Source organism: Microtus oregoni, unplaced genomic scaffold, assembly GCF_018167655.1.
Source record: "Microtus oregoni isolate MIOR12 unplaced genomic scaffold, Mior012 000001F_ref0000356, whole genome shotgun sequence".
Lineage (NCBI taxonomy): Eukaryota > Metazoa > Chordata > Mammalia > Rodentia > Cricetidae > Microtus > Microtus oregoni.
Window position 1 is genome coordinate 36,667,837 of NW_024543060.1, and position 12,207 is coordinate 36,680,043.

Consider the following 12,207-nt stretch of genomic DNA (forward strand, 5'->3'; position numbering starts at 1 on the left):
AAGTATCCTGGACAATGACTTGCTATTTTGAAGACTGGGGCAAGTTACTACAATTATTGCTAAAGAGATACAACTGCTCCCCATAAAAGTTGGGGCCTGGTGAGTAAGCTAATGAAGAAAATCTAGGTGATTCTCTACCAAAGACATCACAATTTATATCTTAGAATCATAATCATTTGCTAAAAATATACAGCAAATTATAATGTATATTAAATTTTAATGAAAATTATCTTTTTTGAAATGTCTCCTTTAAGTGGATTTGTATAAGCAGTAAAGATTACAAAGTAACAACAATATGATACAGTCTAATGCAGTAGTTCTCAACCTTCCTAGTGCTTCAACCCTTTATTATAGTATCTCGTGTTGCTGTGGCCCCCAATCATAAAATAATTTTTGTTACTACTTCATAGCTATAAATCTGCAACTGATATGAATCATAGTGTAAAAATTTTTGGAGACAGAAGTTTTCCTAAGGCCTCATGAACCACAGGTTGAAAATCACTGGTCTAATGCTTAAGGTAAGGAACAGGAGCCAGGCAGTGGTGGCGCAGGCCTTTAATCCAGAACTTGGGAGGTAGAGACAGGAGGATCTCTGGGAGTTCAATGTTAGTCAGAGAACAGGGGGTATCTGAAATATGGCCTACTACGACTACTTGAATATTAATATGTATATATAATGTGACATGTAACAAATGATTGTTTTAAATACTAGAGCACTAGCACACTTGTGTTCTCTAAGAATTTAAGGAAACTACGTGGGCAATAAATAGTTCCAGTTTTGAATTAGTCATCTAACTACATAAAAATTAAGATTAATAGTTTTAATATAACATTATTACAAGTAATAACAACACTTCATACACTTCATAACAAGATTTCAGACAACAAATCACATACAATGGATGGTAGCTAAACTATCTGACCAAGGTGTACACTGGGTATACAGGGTCATATCATCGAGGTCTGTGGAAAAACTTTGTGATATTCATAAGTGGATGAAACTTTTTAACAATGAAATTCTCAGAATGTATCTCCATCACTAAGTGAAACATAACTTTATATAGTTAAATTTCCCAATTTATAAATAGATTAGTCAAAACTTCCTTTTAAAAATGCATATGCTGCCAGGCGATGGTGGCACACATCTTTAATCACAGCACTCGGGAGGCAGAGGCAGGCGGGTCTCTGTGAGTTTGAGCATAGCCTGGTCTACAAGTGCTACTTCTGGGAACGGCCCCAAAGCTACAGAGAAACCCTGTCTCAAAAAAACCAAAAGAAAAAAAAAGCATTTGTTAAATTAAAATAAAATTTTAATTTCACGTATATAAAAACTACTGAATAATGAGCAGAACATTTACCTAGCAGCACAGTCATAAGCTAACACGTCAGTCTCTGCAAGAAGGTCGCCATCGGTTTCATGATCTCCTCCATCAGGACCCAACTCAAACAGCTGGAGTAAAGAGAAACAAATTGACTCCAATCATTCAGTTTTGCACATATGTTTACAATTTTGTCCATGTCCAATAGAACTAAACTATAAATGATATAAAAATTGTTATCTGCTATTTAAAATTTAATTACTAAGCTAAATATTAAACTTAATAACTAACTAAATATAAATATATGTGTGTTTAAAATATAAATCATGCAGTGTTTTATAGTTACATTAATTCTAGCTCCCTACTGCAAGTTCTCAAAGAAAGCATTTTAACTGAGATTTTTAAAATGAGGCAGACTCTTGCTTTATTACTTAATTACTAGATCTAGGGTCTAGTGTCCTCTTCCATAAAAATGGGTGGACATTAACAGGGTTCCCCTCATAGTAATTATGCAAATTGAATGAAAAATATTTATGGAACCCTGAGAGAAAACCGTTGTTCAAAAGATTATGAAGATATTACTATAGAGGAGTTGAGGATTCACAATAAAAAAAATACAGGTAGTAAAAGATAGTTCAGTAACTAGCAAAGGAAAGGACGCGATGAAGAACTTGAAATAAGGAGTTTAGGTAAGGAAAAAGAGATTATGAGAAGAGAGATCTTTTAAAAAATGGATTAATATAAGAAATGGCTTTTCCCAGGAATGAAGACCCTAAATGGTATCCTCTACTGAGTGTTCAGCCCTAAAATCAGTCACACGCAAGCCATACTAAACAGACTCAGAGGACTGTATTTACATAGTTATATATTTATAAATGTGACAATAATAATCAAAGAGGCTATTAAGTTGAGGGGGTAGGAGGAGACATGGAAGGGATTGGAGGGAGGACCAGGAAGGTTAGGGGAGTGATACAATTATAATTTAATTAAAAATTTTTTAATAAAAGGAAACTAATATTTGTAAAATCTTCATTCTTTTCTGGAGAGTTATAGCAGGTAAACTGCAGCAAAGATGTTAAAATGAATTTAAAATTATTGAACAGTACCATGCCTATAGCGCCAAATTTTCAATCATTTCCAAGGGCCTGTAAACCTATTTCTATCTCAGACTTTACTGGCATACCCACAGACTCCAATATTCTTTGTTCTAAAGTAAATTACCTATCTTCCTCTTCTTACTGTCCCTGCTCTGTACAGTGGCAGTGTCTTAAAAATGCCTGTGCCCACACTTCTCAGTCATCAGTGTGTCTACTCTTTCAGCAGCACAAAAAGATGGGATTTCATAAACTAGTTTTAGCTGCCTTTCCCTCTAATCCAGTTTATATTTCTCAGATCTATCTATCTATCTATCTATCTATCTATCTATCTATTATGCTGGTGGTGATTGAACTCTGGTCCTTACATGCTAGCCAAGTCTTTGGCACTTAGTAATTTCTCTAAAAAGAATATCTGATTACAATACTTCATGGTAAAAGTCCTTAGTTGCCTCTCTTAGTCATAATATAATGATATGACCATAATCTGCTTCTTCACTGGTACTCCACAAATACTTTCAAACTTATCAATGTGCTAGTCACAGTTCTAGGAATACATAAGAGTAAAAAATGCAGACCAGAAAAAACAAAACAAAACAAAAACACAGCTATTGGTATAAATTTGTAGCAGTGAATAGAATTTATATTTTAAATAGACTCAGCAGGGAGGTAAGGTCAAAGGGGATGAGGAAATGAGATATGCAGGTCTTGGTAAGAGTTGCAGCTAACGAGAACAAGGAGAGCAAAGATCCCGAGGAAGAATCAGCAAGGCATAGTATACAAAGGACAGTGAAACAGCAAGTATAACATAGTCAGACAGATGTTCCAGTGAAGTCTGATACTCTTTGATCCTTAAAGGCATTGGTTATCAACCTGTATGTCACAACCCACTTATGGGTCTAGTATCAGACATCCTGCATAAATACAGTTATGAAATAGCAATAATCTTAAGTTTGGGGATTATCACAATATGAAGAGCTATATTAAGGGTGTCAGCATTAGGATGGTTGAGAACCAGCGCCTTAAAGGCCTTCCTCTAAAATAGGAAGAAGTTCACCATGATGCGTAATATTCCACTTCTCAAAAAATTCTAAAACTAGAAGGGAGAAATACATACAATCTTGAAGAGCTTGCTGGATATTATCAAATATACATACATAAATGTTAACAACTACATATATATCCTAGACAGCTGTAGGGTAGCAACCACATAACAGGGTGCAGCTAATCAGCTACCTGAACTTCAACACAAAGCAATGAGACTGGCGTTAAATCCATTTTGGATTAGATTTTTTTACTGGTCAGTGATCTCATAGTTTTGAGGAAGAGTTTAGCAATGTTTCCGTTCTCTAAAGGAACCATTAACCACAAACCAAAGTAAAAAGGAAACATAAGGCGACAAAGTAAAAACAAATGTCTTCAGGTGAAAGAGAGTTACAGTATCATAAACTCTACCTTTATTTTAGCAGTATATTCTCCTCTGCCTCCAAACAGACCAAGACCACCAAGTAAAATATCAGTGTCGGCACTAAAACGTATGGCTTCAACTGAATGAGCAGAGTAACCCCAGCCTCCTCCATGACCTGAAAGATGTAAATAAAGATGGTTTTAAACATGTGTCTATTACTGCTACTAGATAACATTTCCTAAGTCTAAGCATACATACTTTCAAACCTGTTTACTACACTGTAGTCTTCCTTGGAATAGACTTTCATTACTGCTTGAGTCTCCTCTTCTGTACTTGCAATGCCCATCTTTAAGTCCTGCATAGCAGCCAAAGTATCAAGACAACCTAAAACGATAAATAAGTCAACTTCAAACTTTGAAACAAAAACTTTCAGTAGTACTGATGTTATTTAATGCTATAGGGCAAATAAGTTATGAATGTGCTCAATAGACATGATCTATTCCCAGCATTAAGCACTTCATAGAAGAATACATACAATAAATTTTTCCCTGCATAGTAATTATCACACTTAAAACATAAGTTATATGACATCTTCCACAAAACTAAACCTCTGAAAAGTCAGAACCACTTTACTTTTGGTTCATTACAGAACTTCTTAAACCAATTCAATTTTCATAGTACTCTTAAAGGAAGACATAGTCTTAAATAACTTTGATGTGTGTTTTGGATGGCTGCAAAGATTAAAATAAAATCTTAGAAAAAAGGAAGAAATAAATTTATAATCTACTAACTATGCTTAGAAATATGTGATGTGGGATACTCCTTGTATGCTGTGATTACCATTAATGAATAAAGAAACTGCTTTGGACCTATAGCAGGGCAGAACTTAGGTAGGAAGGGAAAACTAAACTGAATGCTCAGAGGAAGAAGGCAGAGTCAAAAAGAAGCCATGTAGCCCTGCCAGAGATGGATACAGGAACTTTTCCCAGTAAGCCACAGCATCGTGGTGATACACAGATTAATAGAAATGGGTTAAATTAATATGTAAGAGTTAGCTAAAGCTAATGCGCCAAACAATGATTTAATCAGTACAGTTTCTGCGTGATTATTTTGGGGCTAAGCAGCTGGGAACCAACCTACAACAAATATGAACTTATAGTGTAGATGCTATATAAGCATAAGTATGTCCTTTTGTGTATCTGCATGCATACACAATTCTTACACATATGGTTACATATGTGAAAGTGTTTGTGTTTATTAGGATAAACATTCATGTGTGTGCATGTACGTGCAGGCCTAAGGCTAACATCACATCGGGAGCCTTCCTATGTTGTCTTCTACTGTATTTATTAATGTAAGACCTCTCAATTGAACTCAGAACCACCAACATAGACATTTTAGCTCGTCTGCTTGCTCCAGGGCCTTTGTCTTTGTCTCCTAAGGACCGGAATTATGGGAAGTCAACCAAACCATCCCAGCATTGACAAAGGTTCTGGAAATCTGAATTCTAGTCCTGACACTTGGAAGGCAAACTTTACCCACTGAGTCGTGCTAGCTCCTAATGAATCTTTCTGAATAAACATTTCTAAAAGCAAAACAATACACAGGTGTGTGAACTGACTTAAAAACAAGCAAGCAAGCAAGCAAACAACCCCCCCAAAATTCTAGCAACTATTTATTACAAAAGTTCTGAATCCCAAAGTAGTTAATAAGTATATACATAAATTAGACACTATAGAAACGTATTTGGATTACAGTTCTAAAAGTTTATGTGTTCAAGTTAAAGAGAATCCTTCATTATCTTTACATTGAGAAAAGTATATTCAGGGATGCCTTACACTTAGGCACCCATTGCTATTTTATGATATTGAGATCTTCGTATCATTTCATGGAAGACAAACTTCTTAGGATTTAATTTATTGTGTGATTAGCACCCATTATTATATAACAAATATGGTAGAATAGCATACAAATTTAACCATTTAAGAAAAATTCTGACCATCAGCATAGCATGCATGAATGTCATTCTGCTCTACATCAAAAGGCAACCTTACCCAGAATGTGCAGCGCTGCATGAGACCGGGTTGTCAGAGCCCTTGATCCTGTTGGCAGAGCAAGTTCAGGACTTAGAATACTACATCTGGACTGCATGTCTGTTGCAGAGGGAAGTCTGGCATCAGCAACCACTGCATTGTAACACCAGAGCTCTCGGGTACTTGGTCGAAACCTATCAAGAAAGATAATAATTACAGCACTTCAACACGTAGTTAACTTTGAAAATTTTCTAAATTATACTTGACTATAAAATAAGTAATACATTAATATACACAGGAAAATGTTAAATTTCTGATTATTCATGAGAAGTGAGCTCCTAAGAAATTTGAGAGGGCGCAGACATGAAGCGGAGGCAAAGTGAAACTTAGCTGAGGAATCTGCATCCAAGGACTGTGTGGGAAATCCCAAGGCACAGAGTAGCCAGGGTCCAGACAGTGGAAAGAAATTCTGAACCCAACTTAAAGAGGAACACCTCTCAGCTTCACAGTAACAACACAGGAGAAGACTGTCTCTTAAATCTCTTTTGGAACAATGAAAATGATGAAGAAACTAGCACAAAGTACTTGGGATTTTTTCTCTCTTATTCACTGCTACCATCAAATATAAAAAGCGGAAGGTACAACCAGTTATGTTACAAAGCAGAGCTCTGTTTACACACCTGAAAACGTAAACTAGTCCAAACAAATTTTTACTCCCAGAACTGTTAAACGTATTTTTTTTTTAGTGAAAAAAATCTTGAAACCAATTCTGTACCATTTTCTGGATGCTGTATTTTATAAAGTCATATGCTTACCTCCAAAGCACATCATACACAGGATCAAGACACACACCGAATCCTTGCAGATCTTCTTGTTCAGAGTCATTGAAAGTTTTACAACTTCCATCCACTTTATTGATCAGAAGACACTTAAATGGTGGAGGTTCTGATATAGAAGCAGGTACCAAACCTTATAAAAACACATTTTAATATATTTTACTTAGAATTACCTTTATATATTCCCCCAAGCCCACAAGGGAAGCACTATTATAGTTTAACACGCAGAAGCTGATATATACCTAAATGGTTTAAGTGGAATCTTTTTTTAAATGGTAGAATTAGGACAACACCTCTACAATTAATGATAGTAAGTATTATCCTCTAAGCCTCTACTGTGTAATTACTTGTTGTGTCATGGGCATAGGTTTAACTGTGATAACCATGATCGCCCATAAAATTAATTTCAATAAATACAGAAAAAGAATTAATGTAGAAAACCACTCAGGACAATATAAGTTTGACCCCTTTATAACAAGGCTCATATTTCTGCTGTTGAGCAGCTTATCAAAATGCTGCTTTTTAAATTTCCCAATTACCTCATTTTTCTATTACCAGAAATATAAAAAGGTACAGAAATATCTCATTACAAAGACAAGCTATTTACCTATTATGTGTTTGCTAGCAAAAATTTCTGATGTTGCAAGTACATGAGAATTTATAAGTGCTTCATCAATTCGTAAGAAAGTCTGGTCTCCACTTGCACCTATCCAAGTGGCCTTCCGTCCATATTTTGATCCAATATTAGGCATAGGAGCTGGCTTTGCATTCCAATATGGTACATCCAAAATGGGTCGTCCCAGTTGTCCTTTCTAAAAAGTAAATAAATCATATCATACAAATTGTTGAAGAAGTGGTATGCAGGTTCTTTAAAGTTAAAATAACTTGTATAAAAGTAGCTTTATGAAATCTTATTTTTATAGACTTTTATTTTTTTAATAAATAAATGCGAAATTTGGACTTAACATTTTCAAAGTAATAGAGTAATTTCTTTTATTCCTAGATGATCTTTAACAATGCATAATGTATATGTTTGTAATAAGTTGAAATATTTTCTATATAAGCAATGTTCTTAAAATGCTCTGTATTTACCTACATTTAAAGGAAAGGTATCTTATATATACAATGTCTAAAAAGTACTGTTACAAATGATTCACTTAAAACAATCACTTTGGCATTTGAAGGTAACAGTATAAAAGAAAGTCACTCAAGCTCACACTGAGAGGATATTTTGCAATAAGATAAAAGCTTAAATAAAGGAACTGAGAGTAAATTTAGAAAACTTCCATATAATTCTTATATAAAGTTCTAGTTAGTCATTTTATTTATGTTTTAAACAATAGGAATATACAATAAGGTGTGTGATTAAAACAAGATAGCTAACTTCAAAAGTATCGCTGCCAATAAGTAGTTGGTTAGCTAAAGAAATGTATTTCAAAAGTAGGGAGTTTCTCACTACTAAGACAGTACCTGAAAAAACAAAAGTCCACTGACAGCAGATAATCAATCCATATGGCTCAGGAGCCATCTCTCACATAACTCTCCTTTCATAAACCCCTGAAGAGAAGAAATACTAGCTCATGGTCCTAGAAATATTTAATGCAACCTCACCAATGAGAAGAAGCAACAAGCCATGGAGAGAAAGCCAACACCTTAGGAATGAGGGAACACAGACTGCTGCGAACACTCACTCAATGATCAGGTTCCTAGGAATACTTCTACTCCTTCAACATCACAACCAGAAAACAACACACAGACTAACTATAGAAGCAACTAAGCCTCAATCCCTAGAAGAGCACCTAGCGAGGGACAAGACAAAGTTGCACAATAAAAGAAGTAAGAGAACCTAGGGAAGGAGAAGGAGAAGTTAGTTACACAATAAAGAAGCAAGTAGCCAAATAGCTCGTGTTTATTCTTGTTCAAATGTCTATTTTTTACAAGGAAAAAAAGAGTATAAAAAAGATGAACAATGGAAAAAGCACACAATATTCAAATATATTCAGATCTGTGAAGAAAAGAAAGTCACACAGAATATTAAAATAACCATGTATTCCCTTACCACCACCCAAAACATCTGAATAAAGTAAAAAATATAGATGCTTAAACAATTCCATAGGGATTGAAAGGTCAGCCATCCTTGAAGTCAAGTCTGCAACTAGAATTTCTTAGTCTAGAAAGCCATAACTGATTTCACATTTCCCACCAGAAGACACAAAACCAGCACACAAAGCAAGCAAATAAGTACATGACTTAAACCTTTAACCACGTTAAGATTCTGTAGAAGTCATTACATGTAACCAGAGGAAGAAACCAAATACCCAGAGTTCTCTTCCACATGTCTAGCAAGCCTAAAGGTATGGGAGGCACAAAAGAGGAGGCCTAAAAGGAGAAATGAACAGAGAGGACACAGAAAATTTCTCCAAATAAAGCCAAACCTTTCATAGCAAACTGGCAATAGGTCAGAACTTGACAGTTCATAGTACCAACCACAGGTAGGGACTTGAAACTGAGCAGATCCTTCCTCAGCTATCAGATCAGTGCTGCTTAAAAGAATCAACAGCACCTTCTGTTGTCAGAGCTCTGGAAAAAGCCGCTTTCATACACAGCTTGTGAGAAAATAGACTGTTAGCATGCACAAGCCTACCAGGACATTAACTTTTGACTCAGAATCCTCATTTCTTAGAATTTATCTAAACGACACACATCTAATAATATTATTAAGGAATTAAAATGTAAATCACTTACGTGTATAAGCACAAAACACTGAAAAACTAGAGTATAGACACACCATGATGTAAGAATACGCTGCATGACAGGTGTCTTTGAGGAATGCTACACTATGTCAATAGACAAGGCACAGACAGAGATATGCAAAATCCTAGGACACAAGCAGATCCAAATCCACACAGATAAAACGAATATGGCAAAATTGATCTTAATTCCATAACAAAGGCTTGCCTAGTGCATATTTACCTGATGCTCACCTTCATCTCATTCCCCATTTTAAAAACTTAGAGGAAGAAAAGAGAAGGGGGATATGGTATGATTATAATCTCAAAAAAACATTATTTCCATAAAGACAAGTAAATCAGAAAGTTTTATAATTAATGTTCAAAGGTGATTACATAAGAGGCATAGATGATGAAGAATAATATCTGTCCTTCTGTAAGAAAATATAAAGCAAAACCGTAGCCAGGTACAGTAGAGCATGTCTGTAATCCTACGATTATGGAGGTTGAGCCAGAAGGATTGAGATTCCAAGACATTATTTCAGAAACACCGAAAAAGGATATATTTAAGAATGTATGTGCCAAAATATGCTCACAATAATGGAATGTTACGTTTTTTTATGTCTTACTTTCTACACATACCATTAAAGCAACAAGCAACCATGGTTAGAATACACAATAAATGTCCTGAGATAATTTAAATTCCTGCCAAAGATTTTTTTTTTAATCATTACAAAGGCTATAAAAAAGGACAGGTAAGACCTGCATGAACTGACAGTGAGATGGTTAATATTATCAATTTGACAGGATCTAGAATCAATTAGAAGACAAACCATGGGCACTTCTGTGAGCACAGTTTCTGCACTGGGTCAGTTGAGATGTGAAGACCCTTCCTATTTGGAGTAGCAACATTCCATGAGCTGAAATTACATAGGAGTGAAAAGTCAAAGTGAAAGCCAGGCATAGTGGCATGTGCCTTCACTCTCAGCACCCAGCAAGTGGAGACTGAGACAAGTCAACATAGAGAGCTCAGGCTAGTAAGGGCTTTACTGTAATATCCTATATCAAAATAAAGAAGAAAAAGAGGAGGAAAAAGATGAGGAAGAGGAAGAAGAGGAGGAAAGAGAGCAAAAAATAAGATGAAGGCAAACACTATATGACCATGGCCTCCTTTAACAGAAAAACCACACCCTTAATAGCAAAGCAGTAAATGGGTCAGGACCTGACAGCTCACAGCACCAAACCTCTGCCACACCTACCCTGTGGAAAATAGACAGCAAACCTTTTACGCTTTAATTATTCCTCAAAAAACAAGGTGGATGGCTTCTGAGGAACAATATTCAAAGTTGTCCTTTAACCTCTACATGTGTCCTGGCATGTACACCTCACATATACATGTCCCCGCACAGGCATAAAAGAACACAGGCACAATTAAAAAGATGTAAACTGTTTAGGTCAGAAGAGTCACCCACATCATACAGTATACACTTACTAATAGTCTTAGAAAGATTTTCTTGATATCCACTACATCAAACTATTAAAAAACCCTCACAGCATTCTCATTTTTTTTCAAGTTTTGGCAGAGGCAAAGAGGGAAACAGACAAACAAAAACAGAGAAGACAAAGAAAAGTAATTTTGCACTTGATCTTAGGTAAAAGGACAAGCAGCCATAAGAAAGTATAGTTTTAAAATAATTTAAAATCTAAGCTTTCAAAATATTCTAAAATAGAAACAGTTCTTCATGTTAAAGAAAATTATTGTGTTACAAATTAGATGAGAAATGTCCTTTCAAATGACAGATATCAGCTCCACTGATTGTTTAAAAGCTTTTGATTTGCAATAAACATGTCCAATTCTAACACAGTTGCTAAATTCAATAAATTCTAATGCTGAACTAGAGATGAAAATTATGTGAAAGTATGTCATTCAGGCTTTGTATGTGTTGGATAGGCAAGAAATATGCATATGCAATTATCTTAATACGAGAATTTTACTGGAACCAGAAAAAAATAGCTAACGTAGCAAATTATAAGGCAATTGTATAATACAATATTATTAATGCTCGAAAGATTCCTTACAGAAAAACTTCCAAATGTGAAGACCTGTCCATCCATTAAAAGGACTGCCGTGTGGTTGCTGCCGGCAGTGACTTGTGTGCTAGGGCCTGGCAAGGCTTGAACAAGTGTGGGGCATCCCCTAGGTTTAAAAAAAGAATAAGTCAATTTCTTATAAGATTCAACTGAAATATAAAACAATGAATAAACAGTAAAATAAGGAATTGAAATTGTCAAGGCACTACTAGGAGCATTCAGTAATCACTTGTTTAGGTGTTATACACCTGCCTCCATGCTAGATACCAGGTAAATGGACAATGACTTTAAGGAGATAAACAAAAAGATTCTTGAAATGTACTGCCCTAATCATGAACACATCATTAAAACTTTTTATATATTAATGCTGACTTTAACAGGAGAAATCTGCTAAGACTATGCACTGGCTTAGCACCTAAGCATGTGGTTCCACAACAGAAATTCAATCAAGGAACTAGATAAAATAATTTTATAATCTCTGTTATAATTTTTAATAGATGATATATTCTTGATGTCAGTGCAATAGTTAAGCACTCAGAACATGCACACTGAGCCGCCAGTATGTAGCTACCAGTTCAGTATCTAGGGCTAGACAGCCCAGGATTGTCCTACTCCATTCATGATGGGAGACCAGGATAGATAAACTCATTCAGTGTTTCAGTTTTCTCCTTACAATATAGAGAAGAGTAGGAAACTG

At 35.3% G+C, this 12,207-nt stretch overlaps 1 protein-coding gene across 13 annotated transcripts in view; it reads right to left on the reverse strand.

The window, feature by feature from the left end:
* Mycbp2 (MYC binding protein 2) overlaps window positions 1–12,207 on the reverse strand; it is a 226,395-nt gene that overhangs the window by 126,067 nt on the left and 88,121 nt on the right. For all 13 annotated transcript variants that reach the window (XM_041674411.1, XM_041674457.1, XM_041674467.1 and 10 more), the window contains 7 exons: window positions 11,499–11,616; window positions 7,298–7,502; window positions 6,670–6,823; window positions 5,876–6,048; window positions 4,080–4,205; window positions 3,869–3,996; window positions 1,359–1,450 (listed from right to left, as the gene is read on the reverse strand). In XM_041674411.1, the coding sequence (XP_041530345.1) occupies window positions 1,359–1,450; window positions 3,869–3,996; window positions 4,080–4,205; window positions 5,876–6,048; window positions 6,670–6,823; window positions 7,298–7,502; window positions 11,499–11,616 (996 nt within the window). The remainder of the gene's footprint in view (window positions 1–1,358; window positions 1,451–3,868; window positions 3,997–4,079; window positions 4,206–5,875; window positions 6,049–6,669; window positions 6,824–7,297; window positions 7,503–11,498; window positions 11,617–12,207) is intronic.